Raw genomic sequence first — 26466 nt, 5'->3', positions numbered from 1 at the left:
AATTCTAAAAAAGCAGGGAAGCGTTACCAAGAGTCTCTATAAAACGAATTCTAGCGCTACTGGTGCGCGCTGAACATAATAAGGCGTTGATCACTTGCTGAATGTGAATTACCTATTTTCTTACCATTCCTAATACAACGAAATTCGGCAGCAAAATACTCCGGTAGCTTTTGCTGCCTATGAAAATCCAGCCCAGACATGTATTCTGAACTAGATTTTTTCCCTCTTGCCATGAGATAGCGCCACGTATGGATACCCATTTGACAGCTAGACGACGAATTGTGGCTTAAAATATTTTGAAAATTAAATTATTAGTAATAATGAAATAAATTCAGTAGAAATGCAAGATATTTGCGAAAATATTCGTACGGCAATCGAGCACGGCCGTACCGATATTATCCGATCTCTATTGGACGCATGTATGACCTTAACCTTATTTATAATTACACGAGTCATATTAGTCACTACTTTAAATCATCGAAAACAAGTACATTTTCATGATTATCAATTAATCTTTCACGGATTGTTGCAATATATCCCTATTGTATATCTCTGTTATACTTGTTAGGCTTTCCTTATCGAAACAAATGCCAATACAATACAACTATCTGATGGTCAGAACAATTATTTGTCACATGCCGAATGTTTATACCAACTGATTAGACACCATATTTTTGATGCATCAGTCTGTTAGACTTGTCTAATCTTACACAATTTCCCAGCACAATATTCCGAACTTAATTACTCAATTTTGATCAGGTGAAAATGGAAATACAGGAGAGAGCATTACAAAGGAAAAAATTCTGAATCAGGCTCTCTTAGAGGAAGGGACTTTCCTTCTGTACGCATCTAAGGTGTGTAAAATTTTTTAGAGCAACTGTATGAAAAATCAGTTTCTTATGCATGAATAATATGGTTTGAAATTGAATTTATTGCACCCATCATAGATAAATCAAGTAGACGTTGTGCGAAGTCTTCTTAGCTGCGGTGCAGATCCTACAATTCAAAACTCTCAGGGTTACAATGCAGTTGACGTTGCATCTTCTGATGCAATACGACGTATTTATGTCGAAGAACTCTTAAGAGCTACTGCTGCATCTGAGTGAGTATGACAGAATTAAATGTCTTTGTAACATAAATCTATGACTCTCAAGTAAATTAACATTTATTTAATGACTTAAACTTATTTGTTTGAGCCAAACTACTAGTCATTCCTTCTAATAAATCGAGTATTGAGTACTTTGCACACATCTCACTAATAACTGAGAAATTTCATAACTTGGAGAATTGATAGAAGCTTTATATTCATCTTCACAGGCTGGAAAGAGTTGTGCAATTACTAGCTGCAGGGATAAACATCAATTCCTGGGATTCAGAGGGGAGTAAAAATACTCCACTTCATTGGGCTGCTTGCTATGGCAACAAAGACATAATTAAGTGTCTGATAGGTATTTTATATATTATATGAACGAAATAGTCTCCGCTTAGTAATAATAACAAAGATAACGAACTTTGCTGATTGCAATAAATATTTGTGGGGTACCCAGAATATATGCAGCTTTAATAAATGTACTCATTCACTTGAATAAAACAAAGATTGAAAAGACAAATTAAGCACAAATGCATTATTACTCTGATTGTAGACAGAGGAGCAGATGTTAATGCAGAGAATAGTTGCGGAGCAACCCCTTTACATGATGCAGTTAATCGTGGAGAAGTGACAATTTGTCAGGAACTGTTACATTCTGGAGCTAATCCTCTTGCACGTGCAAACAAAGGGTGAAAACATTCAAATCTTTTGTTATCTTGAGATTATCAAACATGTGTATCTTTCAATTTCAACTTTCACTAATTGAAGTGTCTTACAAAACGAAATTTACAAAGAAAGGAAGATTGTAGCAATGTAATGCCAATTCAGTAATTTTTATTATCTTTGTAAACCAATAATAGTAATCTTACAATGTTACAGAACATTCGCTGGGAAAACTCCGTATGATTTGGCAATTGGAAAGCCTACATTGCATTCTATGTTGCAGAAATTTTTAGCAATCGTAACATCTAATGAAAGCAGTAGTATGCATAATGCTAATACGTTTATGAGCCAAAACTATGGAGACCGAAAAGTATCAAAGTCTTCAAATTTGAGCCAACTTTCAATAGATTCTACCAATAAATCATTTGACCAAATATTTGAGGGGATGAGTCGTGAACCTGGAATCGATAGTCCTGTTAAAAGTATAGGAGAAAGATATGGGATATTCAATCTCATTTGGCCACAGCCGAAGACTATTATCGAACTTCCAGACGCACTTCCATTCATTGCTGGAAAAGAACTATTTATTTCTATAATACAAGGCACTGAATCGATCCACAGAATATTGGATGTATGGGAGATTAGTAGGTCAATATTATTGGAGCTTGGTCATGACGTTAAAATTGGTGAAGTACAACCAAGATCTGGAAAACTATATTCCGATCAACAGATAGAGTGTTTAGTTAATGGAAACCTCTTCAACGTTAGTAACGGCTACCAACTGCTGATTTCTCAAAATGTTATTAAAGTAACTGCTGGTAGTTTGGCAGGCTTGCATTACGCGGTTTGTACGTTTGTACAAATCCTAAGATTGTGCAAAACTCACAAAACATCAGATGTATGCGAAATTGATGCTGTCTTAGTTAAGGACGAACCAAGATTCAAACACAGAGGCGTATTACTGGACATATCTCCAAGAGGACGAATACCCAACCTAGAATACTTATTCCACATGATCGATTTATGGTCAGCATTTAAAATATCTCACTTACATCTCTACTCTAGGTTGGCACCAAGCTGTGATTGGCAATTATGTTACACTAGATCAGAAATGGTGACGCTGGACAGATACTGCAGGTTTGCATTAGTATAATTTTTCAACGATTGAAAATGTTTGTTATCGCTTCCCACAATAAAAATTCAGTTTACGACCTGATTTACTTTCATCTTTACAGAGATCGGCACTTGGAATTAGTGCCCGCATTGGACGTTGACTCAAACGTAAGTCAACGTCACTTACCCCAAATGTGGCCAGTATTTCAAGAACTGCTTGCCACCTTTCCAAGTCTAAATTACGTACATGTTGGGCCCCGGCTGGCTAGTTTGCTTGTTCAGTTAGAAAATTTGGACTCAAGTTTATCTGGGAATGAAACTGTGGAAACAGATATGTCTGAAGTATTCAAATCGTACTCTTGTCTCCAAGAACTTTGGCATATTTTAAACTTGAATTCCGATGCAACGTTATTACTATGTTCAAATGGACTACACTCCAAACCGGACTTACGAAACGTTCCAAGCAATGTCGTCCTGGTGGAATATGGTTTTCAGGTAATGAATAATTCATGTTGTATCGGTATAAAAACATATATAAAGGATCGATATACAGTGGGGTGTCCCTTATTTGTGTGATTTTGGAGTTTTGTCAATTACACTCCAAAAATATATTGAAATTATAGATAAAAAAATCTCCTGTAAATATAAAAATTTTTGGATATTATTAAAACGTACCAGAGAGCGACGGAACTCTTAAATGTAAAATGAATTGAAACTCTAACTTGTTAATATTATCCAAAAATTTTTGTATTGACAGGGGATTTTTTTTTTCTATAATATCAACATATTTTTGGAGTGCAATCGAAAATATTCCAAAATGCCCGAACTAACGGACACCCTAATTTTCAGGGTAATTTATTCATTCAGCAGGCTCTCACGTTCAGCAATGAATAAATGATCCTGTGGAAAGTACTTTACTATTTTATCATTGAAAGTTCTAAGGAGAGTTTTCCTCTGTTATTTCAGGCTGACTACGATTTCTCAGAATGGACAGAAGTATTCAGAAATGCTGGTGGCAATGTGTTGCCTAGCTCTGGAACAGCAAGTTATAATAGTTTGGCTGGATGTCCGGCTTCGACTTATGCCAACACAAGAAATGCTGTAAAAACTGCCCTACAGCAAAATTCATTCGGCATTGTCGTAGCTCACTGGTCAGGTAGCCATCATTTGACCCCGCACCCGTTCGCTTGGGTAGGGTTTTTAATTGCAGCTGGGCTTGCCTGGAATCCAGCTAGCGAGTTTGATACTTTCAATATGGAAAGCTGTGATATGTCTGAACTCCCTAATACTTCCAGGTAATCGTTTGGATTAGTTCCAGTTATGTACCTAGAGTTCTGTTCTTCAATTTTTATCTCAGAAGAAAGTTGTAAAATATTAACAAATTTACCATCAAAATCAACAATGATATTTCACTAATCAATGTAATTTACAATTACATATCTTGATCTAGATATAAACAAAATGTCTACTCATTCATATTTCTGCAGACAGCTGACTCTAGCAAAACTGCTCGATATTCATGTTTTTTCGGACTCGGAAGGAAAAGTGGGCAATGCAATACTTGAATTAGGACGTGTGGATACGTTAGTACTAACATTGAGTAAAAATCAAGCAGTAACAGACTTGAAGCAAATACCAGATAACAGAGGTTCTACTCTGTATCGGCTTTTAACTGACCCAGACAATGTTACGTTAGATAATCTATCGACTGATTTATTTGTGGTGAGTTGATCTGTGAATATTATTATTGCAAAGCGAGACCGCTTTTTACAAATTGAAACTGCAAACTTATTAATCTAATGTAAATAACTAGACCATGTCAAAATCTTTAATTCAATTATAATATTTTCAGAAAATTACTAAGCAAATTAAACGCATTTCCCACTCATTGTATGAAGTAAACCTAACATCAAAGTTTGCTTTAATGGAAATTCAGGAACTTCAATTAACAGCAGACTTGATGCTGACTGCCTGTCGTATTGGTAGAACTCTGATCGGTGTTGGCGTTAATCCAAATAGCAATATGGGCCTAGCTGTTATTAACCTTGGAGTAAGCAATTTACCACCGACTTTTAGGACGGATATAGCCAACAAGCTTTTAGCTCATATTGAGCAGTACAAAGGTGCTTGGCTACAAAGACACTTGCCTCAAGGGCTTCAAAGTTCCTTGTTAGTGTTAACTGCGGCCTTACATAGATTTGTGCCCGAATCATAATCCTAAATTAAGAGAAAATATACAGCAGTTATATAAAAAAAACATAGCTAGGCATGGAAATGAAATCAGACTTGGATAGCCGACATATATCAGTAATTTGATAGGTAAATATAACACCAATGCCATCCCTGTTGCTCTTTTGTGACAAGATATAGAGTGAAATATTTTGTTCACTTCACACACCTATGTGCAATTGTTTCAATACATTGAAGTTTGAGTGAAAAATTTGCAAACCTATTAGACAAAACTTGTTTCCAACATCGCAACACTATGGTTTAGAAAAAAAAAACGAGTCAGAAATGATTAGTAAGTCATTTCATATTACACAAATTTTTCAAGTGACAAATAAAATGAAACTGTGTTGCCTTAATTTGTAATTTCTACTATTGTCCAGCAGTTTTTGAAGTATTATTAACAATGGTATCTAGTACTAATAATAGAATAATTACAGCTTATAGCCTAAATATGTACCTGGAATGAAGGTATAAAAGAAATAAAATCTTTTAAACATAATCTATACATACATACATATATATATGTATGTATATATAATGTTTAAAAGATTATGTTTAAAAGATTTTACACATATGTGTGTGTGTGTGTGTGTGTGTGTGTGTGTGTGTGTGTGTGTGTGTGTGTGCGTGTGTGTAAAATATATATATATATTGAGTATACACACATATATATTGAGTATAGAATGTTTAATCAGAATATCGAAATAATACAATTTTTGGAATACTGCATTGTCAATTGAGGCCTCAATTATTTATACACAAGGTGAGAAATTCTAAGTTTTGTGACATTTATGAAAAGTTTTTGAAATGTATCTTATAAAGCACTGAAAATAATATTTTCTTGCATGAAACATAGATATCACGACATCATTTCTTGAATTTTCTTCCAATTATTTCACTCGCGATCGTACTACATCTGTTGAATTTCTTGCCATACTTTTCTTTCATTACAAGATGGTCTTCTACTTCTATTTGACAAGGTACTGGTGTACAAAGCCGTCCAATTTTATTTCGTCGAACATGAAGTGGTGTCACTATTTTATCCTTTTTATTGTAGATTATCTAGCAGATGCATAGTGCACAATTTAAATTTTTTTATAGATATTACTTTGTGAATGAAACTGATTTCGAACAATAGATGAATTATTACTCTTATTTACTGACAGTTCCTTCTAAAGAACTCTAAAATTATCGATATCAGTATTATTTGGTATAACTATTTTTCAGAAAGGCACATTTGAAAGACTTATCAAAAGTAAGTAAAAAAAAATGTTAAGACAGCAGGAGGTTCATCACACATTCTCAAGTTCTTACTCTGCAGGCTTTCGCTGCATAGTCGTTAGAATTCGAATTGATTTATTCTTGGGAATAAAAACCATGTTCAAAAGAATATGAGGCAACAAAGTGACAGACGTCTTGTTTGCAGTTCAGCAGTTGTGATTATTGTATTAAAAAAATTTGTCCATAAAGAACCGACTTGTAGAATAGTATTAACATTAGTAAGAATTGTACTCTGTAATTTTTGTACATAATACAATTATGGTAGCCTATTTTAAAATTTGACTCATCAGGCTGCAATAAGATGAATTAGACTGCGTGTGAAAAAATTGAATTCGGTTTAAACAATGAAAATGTCATTTAAGCAATCATCTATAGTACGATTAATAAATATTAGTCACCTATAAAGTAAAAGCAGTTCGTTTGTTCCACTCCTATCGAATTTTATTTGTAAAAAGTTTCTTCTATAGTATTCCAACTATTTTTTTAATCTTGGCTGAGTCTAGGCATGTTGAGTGGTTGTATAAATAAACAACATACCTATATCTATAGCATGAGGATGAAAACTACGTCAAAACCGAAAAAAATATTAGTTTGAATCTAACTATTTTTTTAAATCCCAAATTCTGAGAAAAGAATGTACACTCTCAGAGCTAATTGTAAGCACAGTGTAGCGATTCACACAATAGTCATGTTACCTTATCAATGTACTTATTATTAAAGATATACAACTACAATAGAAGCCCACTGGTTAATTTAAATAAATGTGAAAGTTGTCTAATTGTATAAATTATAATACTCTATATAATTGAAACAAAATCTTGACGTAAAAGGGAAAGTAATAATGTACAAGTTAAATACTTCCATTAAAAAAGTTGAACTTATTTCATGATCACGTTGTAAAGATTTGAAGGAAAATTTGGGGTCTTCGAATTTTCTTTAAAAATCAAAATCTTTGACTATTTTCTACCTGCTCTGTCGAAGTACTGTTGTTAACAAGATTATTACGATTGTTCTCCGTCCAACCACCCATTTCCAAGTCTTCCTTGCGTTGTGCTTCAGCCTCTTCGGCTTTCATTCTATAGTATTCGTTAATTTCAAATTGAAATTTTGGGCTTGTTATACCAAAAAAGTTTGCTAGGGATTCTCCAACGTAATCACAAGCACTCAAGGTCTTACTACCCACCCAGGTTGTCTGATACCACATCCACGGAAACCAAGTCAGGGTTTTCTGCTCCATAGCAAAAAATAAGAGAAATAAGACAAATTTTGTTAGAACTTCAAATTAGCTTAAAACTTCAACTTTATCATAATAATTATCTGATATTTCACAAAAAGTAAGCTTCTGTATATCAAAAATCTCATGTTTTGTTTTAGTGGTCGATATTAAAAACTTCTCATTTGAAGGATAGACACTCGCTATTAATAAATCACTTCAGATTGGGTAATTTTGACTCAGGATTGAACCAATCAGATGTCAAGCATCAGACACACAACACCTTCGTTATACTAGTCAAGTTCAATGGTTCATCGGTATATTTCAGATTCAACAATAATTCTGTTGCAGTAACTTTTAGGGATATCTCATTCAAATCTGGTGAATCACAACACCTAAATCAATTGAAAAGTAACAAGAATTGTTGAAGTTTACAGCACCAACATATAGAGATGTGGCATTAAGAATTTCCCAATGATAAAAAAATTATTTAATCTGTCGAATATTTTGACTGAAATGTTTGGAATTCAAAGATATAATTCAAAGAAAAAATCACTACAAATTATAAGTATGGTACGTTGTCTCATGAAATAATCCTTTGAAAATTACAAAAATAATTCAGGTATTCTTTTGAATTCGATTGAGATGTGAGTCGATAGTATAATTTCTCATCTTACCAAATAGGGAAAATAAAATACATTTTCTTTGTAACTGCATAATTTCTCATTGGATTTAAAGGAAAAAAATGGTAAAGAATTAGTTTACATTCTCTTCAACCAGCTTTGCTTAATGTAGATTGCAGAGTATCAAATACTGTAGGAACAATAAGTCAGCCATTATATGACCTTCATTTTTCCTTTTTATTTTTATTTCTTCATTATCCATATGCAGTAGCGTTCTACCTATTTATTGTTCATTAAAATGAATAATTGATGCACAGCGTTCTTTTATCTTCACATCAAGAAAGGAAATTATAGTGCTATTTTATTAAAGTAAATTGGACTTACAGGATCGACGACTGGTAGTTCTACCTTTGCCTTCTGACCATCACTTTCATCACCGGAGGAATATTCTTCCAGAGTTCCGTCCGAGCAGTGGATCACTCTTCTCGGCTCCTTGGTTTTACTGGGTTCCATCTTATAACAAAATAGATACCGAATATAATGCAGATACAATGATAAAATTATTGAAAATCATTAGCAATGATGTAACATTCTAGAAACAGCTCATATAGTAATCTTCAATGTAATGTTGTTACTCGAAATTGACGCTGTTACTTGTGCCAAGTAATTGTTGTGAAAAGATTGTTATCATGAATGTTTACAATTTACCTTTGATGGGTTTATGGGAATGACTTTATTTTTCACCCCCAGTTTATTTGGTCAACTTTTGAATTTATTCAAGATACACTTATGCATACATACATACATACATAAATTCAAATAACTAAATGTTGAAATAATAGAACTCTCCGATGCGTTTTTTAACTTATAGTCTTTGCTCAGTCAACGCTTTGGTAATTCGTATGACAACACCCGTCAAAATAACCGTATGGTCATCAATATAGCGTTGGAAATAGTACTCAACACATACAAAGTTTTGCTATGTCAAACAAGGCTATCGGTAACGGATGAGATCACTTTGAATGAGTAATACTTATGCGAGCTCTTATCGTGTTCTTTATTTCCGTTCTTTCATCCTTGGTGAGTCGCCATACATAGATAGCTATTGGTGCGAAAAGTCATACGAAAATGAGAAAAAAAATAACATTGGATGATTGTATTGGATAAGTTTTTACAGGTTAGAAAATTCACATATTTTTTCTAGGTATATGGAAATTTGGACAATACTTTCAAGATTTCAACTATAAACGATCAAGCGTTATTTACACCACACTTTAACCATCATATAATGTGACGCTCTCATTTGACAGGTGTCAAGATCACAAAATCATTTCGCATCAACGTAAACATAGTCGACAGATGATTTTTATGTGTACAAAAATGGTACAATACAGTCTAATGACTTGTTTTATATAGATTGAATCCAACAAGGCGTTGAACAAGGATTCTGTAATGACTTCGTGGATAACTCTGACGCCAAGGTAAAGTTGTTTTCGTTTATCGCTTTGTCTCATCAAATTATTCTGCCGGTTTTTAATGCACTTTTATTTGTGTTTGTAGGCTAAGAGAAGGCCTCGATATTGTAGATAGAATTGATTCTGGTAAACTTCGTCTTCTTGCATCTAGAATTTGCCAAAATTTACAGACAAGTGTTGGAGGCAACGTGTTTACTCCCAGCCAAGAAGAAAAATTGTCCGTTTCTTTAGAGTTGAATAAAACAGAGTTGAGCTTACTTCTCGACACTACGACACTGATCTATGCACAAGCTGCTTATCACGTTGTCAAGCCTGCCTTGATGGAATCTGACATGAAAGAAACATTCGCTCTTCAACATGAAAAAGCTGATGTACTTGTTCAGATCTGGGCTACTTACGCAAAGAGTATAGTTGATGAATTACAACAAAAGTCTATTTTTCCAGTTCAGGTGAATGCGCATGTATTTAAAAAATTTCAAATCATTATTTTGTACGCATAATAAGGATTTTGATGGTAAAAAAAACAGCAATGAAAATACCTTCAAATATCATTATTTGTTATTTTTTAAGGTTACCGAGATTAATTGGAATCTCAATGTTCAGTCTTCGTCTACGGTAGTGGCCAAAGATATGCGTCCAACTGTAACGCTTCAAGTTGGGCTAACAGATACTTCGAGCAAGCAGTCAAAGTCATCGTTAACTATTGAAACTGACAAAACAGGCTTATTAGAGCTCTACGATAATTTAGAAAAGATCCAAATGCAATTAGATTCCCTTAAATAAGGATTCAGTTGTAAAAATATAATAAACTATTGATTGTTGAAGGAAAGAATAACAATCTATAAAACAAGTGTTATTTACAGTTGAAATGATTCTCTTACTAATCCATAGTTGAAACGATTTTTCACCAATCATTGAGTCAGGGCATGGTGCAAAGGTCGAGCATGGTCAATATTAGGTATATATTATATTTTCCTGTCATTTTGTATTGTCTCAATTAAGCAGACTTACATCACTTCACAAAATTTGTATTATTGTAATAACACTTTGAAATGGTGATACCATGACTCAAATTTACATGCGTACCTAGAATACTTCCTTGACTTATTCATATAATGGACGATCATAGTACGTGCCAGTTCTTCTTATATTAATAATGAGACTAACACTATGCAAATTGCACGGGTAAAATTTTTAGTACTATTTTTACTAATTCTGTTTTGATATTTTGTCTGTTATATACATATATGTCTATATTCATTTATTCTTTTGACTATTGCAATAGTCACTACAGGGCAATTGAAATATTTATTTTATGCGAAAATAATTGTACATTGGTCATCTATCTGTACCATTGAGAGATAATGCACAAAGTAAAATCTAGGTATAGGGTTGGAATCAATAGAATACAATTACCATAGTATACGGCAATATTTAGATAATCTAACATATCCGTTTATTATTCAAGGGAATGGAATAGAAAATACGATTCATGCAAGATGGATATTACCCTTATTTCTTAAGTCCTATCGTTGATTAAAAAATTTGCGGCAGTATTGTTAATTTCTTCTTTTTTTTGTTTTGCAACGAAAATAATATGGTAACGAAATAAAATATTTGGGTGTTCACATAATCCTGGACAGAAGTAGAGCTTTTGATTTACGTTAATATTCATTCCATCAATTTTGTAAATAGTTGAACAATTTTATAATTACTCGTACATACTTTAGTGAACTGAAAGTTGTCACAATGTTGAGTTCCACTGATATATGAAATAATTTCTCCGAATTCAATTACTCTTCACAAAAGAAAAACCAGACAGCAGTATCGTTTGGCAAAGGCGTAAAAATCGCTTGTGATTTGTGCAAAACTCAATGTAATGTGGAAAAAAATATAAAATATTTTTGTATTTGAGCACGAAGACATAGATTCAGAAATCAGCCTTTGCATGAAAACAAATTAATTCAAGTTTCAGGTGACACTGAACAATAGTCAGAATCACATTTATCCAATGAAAATACCTATCTAGCCTTAATTTATTGTTGAATAACATTCTTTCAACCATACCCTGAATTTATCATCTATCGTATCATCTCATCTTACGGCTTTCTTTATATATTCTTATCATCAGAACTGCCTCAAATTTCACCCAATTTAAATGTGCAGTCGGTATACATATTTTGGTCAAAGAAATAGAAATTTTTACTCAACGCTCACTGCTGTCTAGTATTCAGCACTCTTTTCACGTCATCAAGTAATACGATACTTTTATTATCCAATTGAGTGCCAGTACCGTAGTTGGTATACTCAGGCGGATGGTGAATATTGTTTTTTGAGTCTCTGAAACTCAATTTCTTTTTGCAAATATTCTTTAACAAAAGGATGGTCTAAATGGGAGTCCTTCAACTGACTCAAGTAGCGATTTACAACTTCTGGTGGCTTCCCCATATGCTGCGAAAGAACAATCATATTAATCAATGCGTCTGGATTGTTGCTATCTTTGTCCAATGATTCTTGCAACGCCGATTCTGCCTCTTCATATTTTGCTTGTCCAATAAAGCATGTCGCTTGACCATTTAACAGCATGCTTGTGCTTGAATGTTTATCAATCATTTCCTGGAATCAGTGATAGAAATTAGTATGAAAGACTAAAAATCTGTTTTTCTCTGACAAATTATTGTCCAAGCTTATTGTTAGACCTTGAGACAATAAATATCAGACTACGATCAAGTTTTCCAAGTACCATAATGTGAGAATATCATCATTTCTACTTCTGATCAGCAGTTATCTGTACCTGGAATATATAATATGCATCTTGGAGTTTATCACCTCCGCTACTTATATTGAGCCAGGCTTGAGCTAATTGGGTTAAAGTAGCGTCGTCATCCTTTTCTTGCATTGCTTTAAGTTCTTTTCTTGCCAAATCGAGACGGTCCATTTTAAGATAAATTTGTAGTGTAAGAGCGAGGCATTCCAGATTATCCGCATTTCGCAATATTCTTAATGCAGATTCTAAATTCTTTTCATGATAATAAATTGTCGCTGCAACAATCATGAAGTTGTGATTGTCTATATTAGCATTTTTGACTATTTGGTCAAGTTCAGCAATGATCGCTTCACGCCTATTTGAATTGGCAAAGTATTCCGCCAGCATTTTCAGTGGCTGTAGATCTGATGGAGATGAATTATTTATTTCGTCCAGTACCACTCGGAATTTTCTTTGTGCTATGTAAACTCGGTACAGAAATACATCTCGTTCCAGAGCTATTTCTGACGTAGATGGCTATATTAAAGGATGAATAAGGGTAAAAATGTGATCACTTGTTCATCAATTTTGTTTATACGGTTGTTATTTAAATTATAATCTGATTGAGGTTATGTTAGGTTTGCGTATAAATCTCATTCGTCAGTAATACGGTACTGTAACGAAAAATAACAGGTAAAAGAATATTTAACAACGCGTTATGAAATAGTTACGAAAGTAATTACTCATTTATATGTATTTTTCATTTCAATAACTTGAGATTTCGTTCCGTAGAATTTCCAAATAGCAATCTATGAATTAGGTTAATGATTCAATGATCAACGCGTTTATTATGATTTCAGCAATACATATCATACGAAAGATTCGTTTGAGATTTAAACACAGAAATATCCCAAGCTAGGGCCAAGTGCAAAACAAATATTTGTGAAGTGTTTCAATAAAGTGTACAGGAGTCTACGTCGCCAACGGTGTAGCAGCAACTTGGCAGTTTGATAATAACACATGCAGAAGAACAGTATTGTTGAAACATTAAGAAAGATATTCTAGAAAACCGTTTATACCTTTACTTTTTGGGCTTCGTTGATACATTGTTGATAATTACCGATGTAAAAATGATTTTTAACATCGAATAATTCATCAACGTCGGCCTGCTGCTGACGTGCCATCTTTTTATACTGGCCCCTATCACACGTTACATCAATGTGTTCCAGTTTCAATCCGATTTGTAAACTAATCGTTGTTTATCGCGACCGATTCTAGCTCAAAATACGATTATACAATATATGGATTTTCTATTAATGGGATTATGCTGTGTCGTGTCGATGAAATTTTTCGAGCAAGGTATTTACCAAATTAAATGAAAATCCAACTATCGGACACTCGGCTTCCGATATATGGCCGGAGAGTCTACAGCTCTCTGGAACACGTGGGTAGAGTGCGTTTGCGCCACGTCCTGCACTGCAATGCGCATTTCAGCTTACATATGTTTTTACGGTACATAAATCGAGTCAACATGTAGTGTTAATTAACGATAGTACCGCAATTTACAATCCCGTATTCATAGATTGGAATGTCGAATTTCTTTTGATCAATGTAACTCGAAGAGCTTCGAAAAGGTTTCTACTCTCGGTGTCAGTAGCTGTCAGTAGTACCTGTGGACCAAACATGGCGACCGATCCACGTTGTCGGTGATATTGCTTTTTTAGGTTATGGACGTTAAGCGAGATCGACGCGTTTATCTGCAATATCAAGTTATTGTTCCTTCATAAATTAGAATTTTATAACCTTGCGTTTACTAACTACGGCTAGACCGTTTAGAAGTACAAAAATGGACATCAGCGCGTTATTTAAAGCCTGTGTGAAGACTGTACGTCTTCGCAATAAAGCTTTGGGTATACCAAGCGACACAAAGTCCCCATTAAAAAAATCCACGAAGCAAACTCCGTTTTTCGGTAAAGCCAGAGACGTTTTAATGCAAATAACAAAGTTGAGAGATTTCTTGTTAGAAAATAGAAAGGCGTATTTAAATTTTGCCAATCACTTAACGAGTCTGCCGCAAATGAGCGAAGCTGAAAGAGACCAAATTGATTTAGGCGCACAGAAGATCATGACCACATGTTCTCATCTCATAAAAGATCTTGAAAGAGAATTGGCTGGATTTGATGGTGCACGTCAGGATTTGGAACACAGGGAAATTGTACTGTTATTGATTGAGAAATATTTGCGAAACGTCTGCAAGGTATATTCGGAGCAGAAAGCAATCAGAGTAAAAAGAGCTATGGAGATGAGGAAGATGGCTAGATTAGAATCAAATACAAGCAAATTGAAGCTGTCTAAATCATCGCTCAGCGTACCTGAAGTACAGGAGGAACGAGACCAGCTAAGCTCCAATGAATCGAGTCCGATGAAAATCCAGGAAATCAATGGGGATGTTAATTTATTGGCTGATGACGAGGAGCTCACTGCTGAAGATATTCAAATACTTGAATCCGAAAATGCTCAGCTGCATAACGAGTTGAATACGTTAACTGAAGAGGTAAAGCAAGTCGAGAGCAAAGTTGTACACATTGCTGAACTGCAGGAAATATTTACAGAAAAAGTATTGGATCAGGATAGAAATTTAGATAGATTAATGACAACGGTTGTTGGATCTACAGAAAATGTCAAAGAAGCCAATGAACAAATCCGTCAAGCCATTCAAAGGAATGCTGGTTTGAGAGTATGGATTTTATTTTTTCTCATTGTTATGTCATTTTCACTTTTATTCTTAGACTGGTATAACGATTGAAATAAATCTAAACTTAAGTCAAAGGATATTTACATTTTGTACTTCTAGTGTCCGATAAGATACGAAATATTGTTCAAATTGAAAAGAACGTAGCCTTGTTTCTGTATAAAATTGATCAAACTGTTCAGTCATTTCTAAACACGTCGAAGTGCAGATTTTGTCACCAAACATTATTTTCACATATTACTGGATGTGGCTGTGGTTTCGTCTTTTATAACTTTCATACACTAGTCGTGATTTATCTAATGACTATTTATAAGTTTACTGAAAATACATAATAAAATGAGATAGTCGAGTAAGACATTGATATACGTTTCGTTTTGTAGCAGTTTGTACTTTTTTATTATTCCCCTTAATTATTTTAGAATTTCATAATTTTTGGTAGTCAAACTTTACATGTTAATAGTTTGTGTAGAAAAATATGAATATTATTTTATGTAAAACTTGTGTACTACTTTGAGGAAATTATTTAGTATAAAATTCATTAATAGTAGGTACTGGTAATTCCGCATATTTGAAGTCCGCAAATTTGTGTAAAATGAATTACGGATATAAATCAGCAGAGAAAACAAATGGAAAAACATCAGAATTGCCAAAATATGTCAATATATTTCATGCTGGAAAAATTGTACATAAAACATTTGTATTTTATAATTCGTAATAGCAATAAACGAAATTATTAAAATAATATATGCGGTAGTATATTTTGATTGCAATCAAAATGACTTCATAATCAAAGTATCCACCCTATTTGTGAAAAAATGTTGTACGCAAAGGTAGGTTTTCCTTGTACCTTAAAAATCAGGTCCTATTATTCCTATTCCCGTCATTCCTTTCGTTCAATGGCTATCCTAAATATCGATATTATATTTCATTCATAATTTGATGCTCGCTTCATCTATGTAATTTCATCCCCTAGGTCAAGTTTATGAGTGAAAAAAACAAACTAGTTTTTGTTTTTAAATAAAATGACAATTGATCCAAACACTAAATTCTCCTTTTCATACTTGATTATTACACAAAAATAATCACGTGATGAATTAATCCTGCATTAATATTGGAACAATTCCTATAAATTCTTCCTCGATTGTCTGGAGTTGCCATTTGATACATTGGCACATATGTTAGTTTAGTTCATTTAATTTACGAAACTATAAATGAATCGTTGTCGTAAAATTAAAAAAATAATGAAGATATCAATTAAAATACATTTGAGTTGGTCGTAAAAAAATGTCGTAGATGAAAATAAACAGGGTAATAATAAAAATTATCGGGACATGTTAAAATTCACTCAGGGCTGCATAAAATTATAGGAATATTTAGGATGAGAATCGTATTGGAGAGATTGGCCTACAATTATGCATTGTACAATCCAAACTGTCGATACCAAAGGAATTTGCAAACTATCAGCCTTTTCAACCAGCCAAGACGGGCATCTGTTATCTGTCAGTACTGCGGTTACATGAGACAAATCAGTTTCTGTAAAAAAGAGAAATTCTTACACAACAGGGTTTGACATGCCTCTTTTATGCAAATGATTAATAGTTTATAGTGCATTAATTCCATTTTGCGACAGGTTTAGTCAAAATAAGCCTGTCAGTGTTTACTTGTTCATGTTAACAATTGTACTTTAAGAGAATATTTCTAGTTGCATTAGATTGTAGCTACCTGGGTCGTTTATTATTTGAACTACAGCACCGGCATTCTCGCAGATACTGCGCCAAAATTGAATTGTACGGTTGATCACGTTTCTGTTATCCAGTACTGGCAAGGCTATTATCATTCCATTAAATGGTTGTTTGATCAATCGATCGTACGATTCAATGTATTTCCTTTTCTCTTCACTCCAACCAGCTGGCAATTCGTATGGAGTAAGTTTGAGAGTTTTTTTCTAGGGGAGAAACATGCAATATAGTTTAATGTAAGTCTACTAACTTGGAAGTACAATTTTTCATAAACAGACCTTGTAATACTTACATCCCGACAGCACTGGATTACCCAGTTGTGACTGTAGGTTGGAATCCCAACCGAAAGGCATTGTATGCTCTTTGCCGTTAAATTTGGTACATTGGTGATAAGTTTAACCTTTTTATATTCAGATTGTGGTATTTGTTTAAAGGAATCATACACTATTCCTCCCCCGTTAACCAATTGTTTTTTCACCCTATCTTTCACAAAGGGCGTTTTAAGCCATTCCTCTTCATTTTCTGTTCCAGGATCCGAACACGAATCATCTGTGTGATGACGTGAAATGACATCTGACGAGGTGGAGGTCAAAATGAAAGACATATTTTCAAATATTAACGATGATGCCGGAGGTATAGGTCCAAGTTCGGCATCGTCATGTATTTGCTTAGACTTGCCTCGCCCTCTCCCTTTCATTCTATCCGAAGGTCCCTTTGATATTGGAACTGATGGCATTGTTGGTAGTTCAGGTTCAACACCGTCCACATCATCTGTCGCTGAAATATCAGACTCGTTTGTTTTGGTTTCGCTTTCTGAAGTCAATATTGCTTGTTTATTTCCTTTAAGTTTAGGAAGACCAGAACCAGACGGAGATATGGATTTAGTTGTTTTGTTAGATCTTGGAGAAATGGCTTTCCTTGATTTGGGTGTCGACACAGTCGGAGTGGCAGCTCGCCTTGATCGTCTTTTACCATCGATTAAGTTGTCAAGACTAACTCGACCCAAGTGCTGCGGAGTTTTTGGTAGATTTTGTAAAGCCACATCCATCTCTTCCTTCAGAATTTGAGCCTGCCCTGGCATCAAGGATATGTCGTTGATTTGGACTCTAATTTTCTCCCCAGTGTCCATTTCCACTGTATAATATATCATATTTTTAACGTTCTCGGATTTCAAAATTATCCCCATTGATGCGTAGCCGTCTTCTTTGCTAGTAGCATAAACAGATAAACCTTCCCTCAATGATCCAGGCATAGGTATTACAAATTCCTCCATCACAAGTTTGCTTTTACCATCGTAAAACTTTATCCTATACTTGTCTTTAGTTTTACCTATAACTTCACCTGGGTAGTAAGTATTGTCTGACCATTTGGCAAATACGACTTTGCCTATCAATTCATCATTTGGCAAATTTTGTGGAGTTAGACTTCTCAGCGTCTCTGTTCTTGTGCTCAGGCTACTAGGAGTTGATAAACTTGTAATTTCTTTCGATAGCTTATCTGATTGAACACTGTCGTTGCTCTCACGTTTTTTGTTAACGTGCAGTCTGGCTTCTTGACTGGTAGTTACAATTTCTGGGGAGCCTTTCCTGATACCATTGCTTTTTGCAGTTCCATTAGTTGTACGTTTCCGTTTTAATAGTTTTTTAGCCTTTGTACTTTTCGGAGTTGACACTTGCGGGGGCATTTCTGTATCTTCTATTGTTTCTGGCGTAGATGATAATACTTTGTCTTCAATTTTGCCAGGTTCGTTATCAAGATGGAAGCTTTCTGGAGAATAAATGAAAGCATTTGCAGACTGCAAGAGCGCTTCTGAAATTAAGCGAGTATTCTTCCAACCATCAATAATTTTTTCTTCTGAGTGCACTTCCATTGGTGGCCTTCTAGCATGTTTCGCACGACCTTTTGGTTCAGAGAAGTTGGTGTTCTTCAGTAGTTTTGCAGCCAAAGAAGCAGCACTTGACAAGGAACTTGAGGAGCTTATCGTTGATGCAATGGAAAGCCTAGATAGGGGAAGTTGAAACAGTTGAGGATTGCTCATCACTGATCCTGGAGAATTATCTTTGTTGGCATTCCCAGATATATCAGCTAGACATCCAGACACATCACTATTTCTTCGAGCACCCGAATTTTCAAACACTGGCTCGCAATGTACATCCGTTACTTCTTTATAAATTATTTCTTTGGTAGTTTCGTCAATGTGTAACGTGTACTTCAAGTCGACATAGAATCTCGTTTTCTTTTCAATTGCTGCTGTTTTGATACCCAATGATGCGTTCAATGGATTATCAGTTTTGTTATCAGATAATTTTTGTGTATTAACATTGCCAAAAAGACTATCTCCTTCACTGTCAGTAACAACATTCACCATCTCCAAGGTGTCATTTAGTTTAGGGCTGGATCGAAAACTTTGTTCTGTATTTGGGTGACTTGCGATGGACGCAGAAGTCTCACCTTTATTTAGTCCTGTCACTACATCATCAACAAATGGATCAGATTCGCTGACCAAACTGACCGTCTTTGCGTTGCTATTCATAGTTAAATCGTCATCATTTGATGTATGGCAATCTAATATTTGGCTGTCATCATTATGTTTGTGGACTTCTGTACAACCTGTGGACTTGTAGCTTGATTCACTGTTAGTTTTGCTGTCCAAGCAGCTCTTATAAATTGTTGTATTTTTAGGGCTTTCCTCGTTTGAATCATCCAAAATAATCTTTTCCCCTTCTTCATCAATTTCCACCAAGCCTAAACACCTTTTTTTCTCTTGGCTCGAAGATTTTCTGTCGTATATTACCTCAATGCTCATTCGTGACTTATTTGAACCATGAGATCCTGTATCGCAAGTAGATTCTACGTTACTGTCACTAGTTGGCAGAGGCACGTCAAAAAATTCCTTAGCCACATTGTCGGAAACATTAACTTCCTTTTCACTAAACTTTGTACTTTTGCAACTCTTTTTCTCAATCAAATCTGTACTCACAATATTTGAGCTGTCATCAGTATTGCACATTTTATCATCTTCAGTTGTCTCTTGCACATCTTTTCCATTGGTATTCATTTCTGAAGTCTCACCAGAGGCTTCTATCAACATGTTTCCATCAGGTTGTGGAACCACTTTCTCGCTATCTGACAAAGCACTATTACTGTCGAATGAATTGGGTTTACTATTAGCTGCATCAAGTTCTGAATCACGTTTATCTGTAGAACGTGGATTCTTCTCATCAGATTCATCTGATTTAACATTTGAACTCATATTTTCCAGAGCAGTCAAATCACTTGAAATAACTGGTTCAGATTCAACTGAATCTTGTGTTTCTGCAATAACTACATTTTTATAAGTTTGAGTAGCACGTAGGTCTAATTTCTCTGCATCGTCAATATTTTCGGTATTTTCAGAAAGGATATCTAATGGTTTTTGTGTATCTTCAATAGGTACTTCATTCAAGATTAATTTTGTATCTGCATTTCCCATGTTTCTATCCAGTTTTAAGGCATCTCTTTGTGCTAGAGTTCGCTGGATTTTAGCTGCTGGTTCATCAAAAGAATCAGCCTTACGTTTCCTGGATGGAGAAGAAATTTCAGGTGGAGTACCTTGAATAATTTCTTCTTCGTCGCTCCCCTTTCTGTCATTACATTTTGAATCATGAGCATCGTTCTCCATGTTTAAACCTTGAATATCCTTTTCTTCACTCAGTTTCTTTTCGTGGATATAAATATTTTGTGTCTTATGAAAAATCTCTGGTTTTGTCGGATTATCATTAATGATTTCTGTCTTTGATAGAATAGTTTTTTGTTCTACAGAGTCTCCACCAGCTTCAGCTTCGCAAACATTTTTCACAATTTGGGACTGAGATGTTGTACTTTCATCTGAATCTTCAGCAACAACCAAAGCAAAATCTTGACTTTCATCCAACATTTGGCTTCCACTTATGTTTTGCGCTTTCTCATAATAAGTTTCTTGTGAATCCACTACGGGATTGTCATTTTCTTGATTTTCAGCCATTTTTTATTACTTGAAATTAAAAATCTGTAACAAAAAAATATGATATATACAATCAAAGGCTTTCTTGTTTCTAATTACAGTTAAAACAATTACAGTACTTACGAGTCATCGAGAAGTTATCATGTTTTCTTTTTTATGATGTATTAATAACAAAATAAAATCGTTAAACAGTTCCGATTCGTTAATTTTTTTGTGGAGATCGGCAAGCATGCAGAATTATATGATACATTACATTTGGACCAAAAATACTGATTGAGTATAAATAAATCCAATCCACTTTTCCCTAGACTTTGATGCAACTAGGATTTGGAAAATATTACAAATGCAAAATTTCATTTGAGCATGTGAGCTAAAAATATTCTAGTCGTTTACCTTTAATTCTATGTGAACTTTCTAATATTTCTATCCACATTTTATACTGTTTTTATTGGTTCTTAAAGTTACTTTTAGAAAATGCTGTTGCAAGATATGCAGAAAACTTATTTAAATCAATTTAATCAATCAAATTAACCAATAAAAACGTAAATGAACAATGTACTGAACGGCTGGTAAAATCTATCAAAAACATTGAGTTCATATGTACATTATTCAAAAGTTAAGCAGCTGTCAGAAATTTCCGAACTATTTCATCAAAATATTAGTAATTATTGCATACCAAAAAATGTGTATATAATAATTGCTGCATGTTATGCACGGTAAATTTTTTTTACAAAGCTGAAGAAATAATGCTCGACAATGTATACGTTATCTTTTATATTGGTCATTTGAGACTTTTACAGCTTTCTAAGAGAAATTTGGGTTTTTTGTACCAATACATAGTAATTAGTTAATTCCAAATTGAAAATATATATGATGCAAATTTTGAAATGGTAGTTATCAGTAGTTATTGGCAGAGGCAAAAACCATAAATAAATCGTTGAGTGAATTGTTTAATCTAGACCCCTGAGTAGCTACACAGTAATTTGACCTAAGAATCTTCACAACAGCCTTTATTTTGCTGCGTCAAACTATCCGGCGCCTTAACCTATACAAGCGTGATTTACGTCGTATCGGACAATATTAATTCTGAATAGAAAGGATAATTGATCGGTTAACAAAATACTGTAGGTTCGTAACTATTTTGGCTCTTTGTTGTCCTACAATCATTATTATTATCATTTCTTCAATAAACGTTGTTTGAATTTGGTTAAATTACTTATTACCGCACTGTAACTGAGGGTATCGTAATTTTCGAGCGCCGTTCACCGTTTGGACAGTAATTTGCGATATTATGGAAATTATATATAGAATGTAATTTCACCTGTATCCTCAAATGTTGTACTCATAGCATTTACGTTTCACATGTCCACTCAACTCTCACGTAATGATCACTCATAACTGATAAATACCCGGCATTTCAGTTATGAGTACAGGATCGTCCAGAAACGCCGCCTCCAAAGTTCACGTACAAAGCGCTGTACAACTGCGTGCGCAATGACGACATTGCGCTCTTTACATTGGCCTCAACTGCCCTCAACTCAATTTTCGCGGGTCCATATGCTATGTGATTGGCCCAGCCTCAAAGCACGTGGAACCATAGTAGAAACGACTAAAGTCACTTCACCATTGTCTAATATTGCATAAATGTCGCAGTAGTAATTGTTTAAATCAATTTTTCACACTGTAACTTTATCATATATAATTGCGCATTGATTTGAGGATCTAGCTTCCATGTAAATTTTATTATATTAGAAAATCCGTAATTCTCAATCGATGACTAATGAATTTAAAAAAATTACCGGCTTTATTCTCAAACCGTACAAATGCGTTGCATATTTTAGGTGTATGTATCGGGTCGGCAGTTTAGCCATCTCTGGTTTAGCTATTTTTAGGAATTAAGTTCAGAGTCAGTCCGTGATTCTAGCTAAAGGATTAATTGCACGTAGAAAGCCCCAGGGGCACGTCAACGATGTTGAACCGTTTTTAGATAAGATTACAAGTATTATTCGATCGGAAGACAGTCTGTACGCTGTTTCTGAAATTAAATACAGGAAAAAATTTAACCCTTAAGGAATGTCTGGTTTCGACGAAAATCCCTTTGGGGAACCAGCTTTGAACGACCCATTTTCGGCAAGTAATCTTTCTTTATTCCACGATACTCGACGAAATACGTGACACCCGATCGACACTGGCAATGTCTTTCTTAGTTGTCAAAAGATTGTTAAAACACCTGAGCTATATGAATCATTTAGTAGTAACAGTGACGTGTGGTAATATTTTCAAAAATTTTTTCGCCCAGCATATCTGAGATTAATCACCTTCGCCTTGATGTAAAATTTTACTTCGTACAAACTTAATCATTATACCAATGTATTTTATTAATTATTTACCATTCACATATTCACAATTGTTTATTTAGAAAACATTCAGAGAAAAATGTCAGACAAATACGCGGCTTGTTTTATATATTGAAAAGACTGTTGTCTTTTGGTTCAGACAATTGATTACGATGTAGAATATTTCTCCTTATCGAGTAAGGTATGAAACTTCATTAGCAATAACAGTATTATTTTATTACCGTGGATAGGATCCCGCAGTTAGACAAGCCGCCAGCTCGACTCCTGCCAACAGGGGTATCGAAGATTACAATCCCTTCGCGGACCAAGGATCGCAGGGGGCAACACAGGTAAGAGGAGCTTCAAACCCGCCCATTTATGGAGGTGTAGGAGCCACTCAACAACCAGCTACACTTCAGCCTACAAATCAGGAGGTTCCACCACCTAATTACACCCGAAGCGCGCAGCAAACAGTGACCCCTACACCTGCGGTTACCTCACCTCCAGCACCAGATGTAAGTGCATGATGAAATGATGCATATGAATGAATTTGGAATGTGATGATTCGCTCGATAGCCCAGGAAACAAATACGTTCTAAATTTAATGTTATATCTTTTGTTTCAGCGTCGGCAGGAAGACGAATGGAAAGCGAGGAGAGATGAGGAAATGAGAAATACGCCATACTATGGTGAGGCATAATAAATAATACTTACATTAACACTTTAAGCATGATGTCGGTCCCTGGGAACTATCAGTGAACGAAATTGATTAAAACAATAAAATCGGATCCGTGCTTAACGTGTGAAATTACTTGACCATCTTAAAAATGTTCCAAAAATTTTGTAATGTGAAATTTGGATTTTATTTGATTCTTATACACTATTGAAAGCATATTCTTGTTTATTCACTTGAGAAAGGTTTGAATTACCATACTGATAGCTATTAGCAAATTCTTCTCGTGTGTACAACCGAAGATACTTAATTCTTCATAGTTCAGAAAAATTATTGATGCAACTCATATTACTTTTATTTAATGCTATTTTATTTTTTTGTTCCTTGAAACAGATATCACTCAATGGATTCGTTATAAAATACTGACCTATTTAGTTATAAACTATTCCTGAATTTTCCTTGGTATACATGTATTGATTCACCATCAGCTGACCAAATGAGAAAACTTATTCAAACATAGCCACATCGTTTTTGGCGCAAGTGAAAAAAAGGGTCCAAATTTCTTTTTTTGAATTTCATTTTTAGCAGGCTTATTCTGTAACTACTTGCCTCAAAATTGCCATTCAAAACCTGTCAATAACTATTGATATCAGTTCATTCTTACCCAGTCGATGTTTTACTAATGTTATTTCGCCACAGTAATATTGTTGCAGTTTTATGGCAGTAAAGTTACAGAATAAGCTCTAGGTTCAAATTTAGAACTCGAACAATCTTGTACTTTATAATTTTAATCGTATTCAGATAAATTTTGATGTTTGAACTTTTCGTGACGGCTAATAATTTTTTTTCAAATAGCAAAGGTGTTAAAAAGTAGTAATCATGTCACTGAATGTATCAATTCCTGTTATTGGAATAACAGATTCTTTCATACAAGTTTCATGAATCCTCATAGTATTTGTATATTTCAACCTTATTCTAAACGTGTAAACAATTGAATAAAAAAGCGAAGGACGGTTCTGTGAATATGATTTAAATAAACAAATATTTGTATGATTAATGTTGCTAACAATTTAATTTTAGCAAGACGAAACAATTGGCCACCGTTGCCTGAAAAGTGCTGTTTTCAACCATGTGTCTATCAGGATATCGATGTTGATATTCCTGCTGACTTCCAAAAGATTGTTAGACAACTTTACTACCTTTGGATGTGTATGTATAATTCTTCATTTCCATTTACATGATTGTTTTCTGTATTGAATTTATAAATCTTTTCAAGAAAATTTCACTTCTCAAATCATCTAACTTTGATCATGTGTTGTAAGTTGCATTCATTGTTTAATAGGACATCTATATCGAGTTCAATCACTATGTTCATTACAGTTCATGGGTGTGTGATGGTGTTGAACGTGGTCGGTGGATTTGCATTGCTGTTATATGGCCAAGGATTTTCTACATTTGGTCTTGCCATTCTTTATCTCCTGCTATTCACTCCTTTTTCGTTTCTTTGCTGGTATAGGCCGGCATACAAGGCTTTCAGGTATTTTTTTTTAATGTTACAAAATATCTTTATTCACTTGTACTTCATTTAAAATAACTAACTCTAGAGTGAAATAATTTATTCCAGTAATACCACAGGATATTCGTAACCTTGTCAACCGTTGAAAATAATTATTTCTTTAATTATTCTCTCATTTTCAGGAGTGACAGTTCCTTTAATTTCATGGTTTTTTTCTTCGTATTTTTTTTCCAATTCGTTGTGACTGTTATTCAAGCTCTTGGGATATCTGGATCAGGCACATGGTAAAGAATCTTATTTTACTGCATTATAGTAAATAAAAATGTGTATCTCAGGGATACATACAAGTTTCGAATGTTGTTCATCCACCTGAAAGATGTCTAAATATTCATATCTCATCAAGTTTATTTGTCTATTTCAGCGGAATAATAATAGCAATTGAGGCATTTGATGGTACAGGATTAGGAGTATTCATTGGTATTCTTTTACTCATTATTGCTATTGGCTACGCAGTCGCGGCAGTTGGTGACATACTTTTGTTGTCCAAGGTGGGAAACGATAAAAATTTCCAGACAACTTTCAGAATTTTTCTGTACAAATTATAATGAATGTAGAATGGCTCATTATTATATGCTTTTCCTCAGATCCACCGTATCTATCGCAGCACAGGAGCGAGTGTTGCAAAGGCGCAACAAGAATTTACTTCAACTTTTCTGCGGAATGAACATGTTCAGAACGCTGCTGGTAATGTAGCTGCAAGCGCAGTTCGTTCACAGATGGCTAACTCGAACCAACCACGATATTAACTGATTAGTCGGTCGTTCTATTTAACAGGTAACGTTCTATTCTCTATGTTCGTCAATTCTATCTCTTAGACCTTTGCTAGTATATGAACGATAATTTGTAATCAAATGATGATGACTAGAAAATAGTGCGTGTGTAACTAAACACACCGTTTTTACAATCATATTTATCCAAAAATCTTGTGACAGCAGTTTAGTAGAGTAGTGGAGAAAAAAAGATATGAACGTCCAA

General features: G+C 34.4%; 6 protein-coding genes across 10 annotated transcripts in view; 4 read left to right on the top strand and 2 right to left on the bottom strand.

The window, feature by feature from the left end:
- Nucleotides 1-62: 62 nt before the first annotated feature.
- Nucleotides 63-9669, top strand: LOC124222111 (uncharacterized). Of its 2 annotated transcripts, none has more exons than XM_069136967.1 (11): nt 63-419; nt 760-854; nt 948-1102; nt 1318-1448; nt 1644-1779; nt 1970-2890; nt 2989-3361; nt 3833-4161; nt 4354-4588; nt 4719-5185; nt 9523-9669. In XM_069136967.1, the coding sequence occupies exons 1-10, from the start codon at nt 341-343 to the stop codon at nt 5079-5081; spliced, it is 2817 nt and encodes a 938-aa protein (XP_068993068.1). In that variant the 5' UTR covers nt 63-340; the 3' UTR covers nt 5082-5185; nt 9523-9669. The 2 variants fall into 2 exon arrangements, with proteins under 2 accessions (XP_068993068.1, XP_046488686.1); XM_046632730.2 differs by lacking the exon at nt 9523-9669 and adding an exon at nt 8599-9076.
- Nucleotides 9665-10470, top strand: Vlet (Valette). The gene is made up of 3 exons (XM_046632795.2): nt 9665-9693; nt 9773-10136; nt 10258-10470. Exons 1-3 carry the CDS (start codon nt 9665-9667, stop codon nt 10468-10470), a joined length of 606 nt encoding a protein of 201 aa, XP_046488751.2.
- Nucleotides 10471-10641: 171 nt separating this feature from the next.
- epsilonCOP (coatomer subunit epsilon) lies at nt 10642-13977 on the bottom strand. 2 transcript variants are annotated; one of them, XM_046632781.2, is made up of 3 exons: nt 13513-13977; nt 12482-12970; nt 10642-12303 (listed from the first exon to the last, which is right to left on the bottom strand). In XM_046632781.2, the coding sequence occupies exons 1-3, from the start codon at nt 13615-13617 to the stop codon at nt 11995-11997; spliced, it is 903 nt and encodes a 300-aa protein (XP_046488737.1). In that variant the 5' UTR covers nt 13618-13977; the 3' UTR covers nt 10642-11994. The 2 variants fall into 2 exon arrangements, with proteins under 2 accessions (XP_046488737.1, XP_046488738.1); XM_046632782.2 differs by having other exon boundaries at nt 13519-13977.
- Nucleotides 13691-16165, top strand: Syx18 (syntaxin 18). The gene has a single exon (XM_046632779.2). It carries the CDS (start codon nt 14280-14282, stop codon nt 15237-15239), a length of 960 nt encoding a protein of 319 aa, XP_046488735.1. The 5' UTR covers nt 13691-14279; the 3' UTR covers nt 15240-16165.
- On the bottom strand, nt 15630-22776 carry LOC124222107 (serine-rich adhesin for platelets). Of its 2 annotated transcripts, none has more exons than XM_046632718.2 (4): nt 22228-22776; nt 17217-20951; nt 16908-17130; nt 15630-16718 (listed from the first exon to the last, which is right to left on the bottom strand). In XM_046632718.2, exons 2-4 carry the CDS (start codon nt 20925-20927, stop codon nt 16531-16533), a joined length of 4122 nt encoding a protein of 1373 aa, XP_046488674.1. In that variant the 5' UTR covers nt 20928-20951; nt 22228-22776; the 3' UTR covers nt 15630-16530. The 2 variants fall into 2 exon arrangements, with proteins under 2 accessions (XP_046488674.1, XP_068993066.1); XM_069136965.1 differs by lacking the exon at nt 22228-22776 and adding an exon at nt 21030-21226.
- An 18-nt stretch (nt 22777-22794) lies between these two features.
- Nucleotides 22795-26466, top strand: part of Scamp (secretory carrier membrane protein) — a 7571-nt gene continuing 3899 nt past the window's right edge. The window contains exons 1-8 of one of the 2 annotated variants that reach the window (XM_046632769.2): nt 22795-23036; nt 23494-23757; nt 23868-23931; nt 24996-25124; nt 25296-25452; nt 25614-25715; nt 25853-25979; nt 26076-26265. In XM_046632769.2, the coding sequence (XP_046488725.1) occupies nt 22980-23036; nt 23494-23757; nt 23868-23931; nt 24996-25124; nt 25296-25452; nt 25614-25715; nt 25853-25979; nt 26076-26237 (1062 nt within the window). In that variant the 5' untranslated portion in view covers nt 22795-22979 and the 3' untranslated portion in view covers nt 26238-26265. The remainder of the gene's footprint in view (nt 23037-23493; nt 23758-23867; nt 23932-24995; nt 25125-25295; nt 25453-25613; nt 25716-25852; nt 25980-26075; nt 26266-26466) is intronic. The other variant, XM_046632766.2, reaches the window with a different exon arrangement.

Source organism: Neodiprion pinetum, chromosome 6, assembly GCF_021155775.2.
Source record: "Neodiprion pinetum isolate iyNeoPine1 chromosome 6, iyNeoPine1.2, whole genome shotgun sequence".
Classification (NCBI taxonomy): domain Eukaryota; kingdom Metazoa; phylum Arthropoda; class Insecta; order Hymenoptera; family Diprionidae; genus Neodiprion; species Neodiprion pinetum.
Note: the sequence above shows the minus strand (reverse complement) of the source record. Positions and strands in the feature narration are given on the sequence as shown.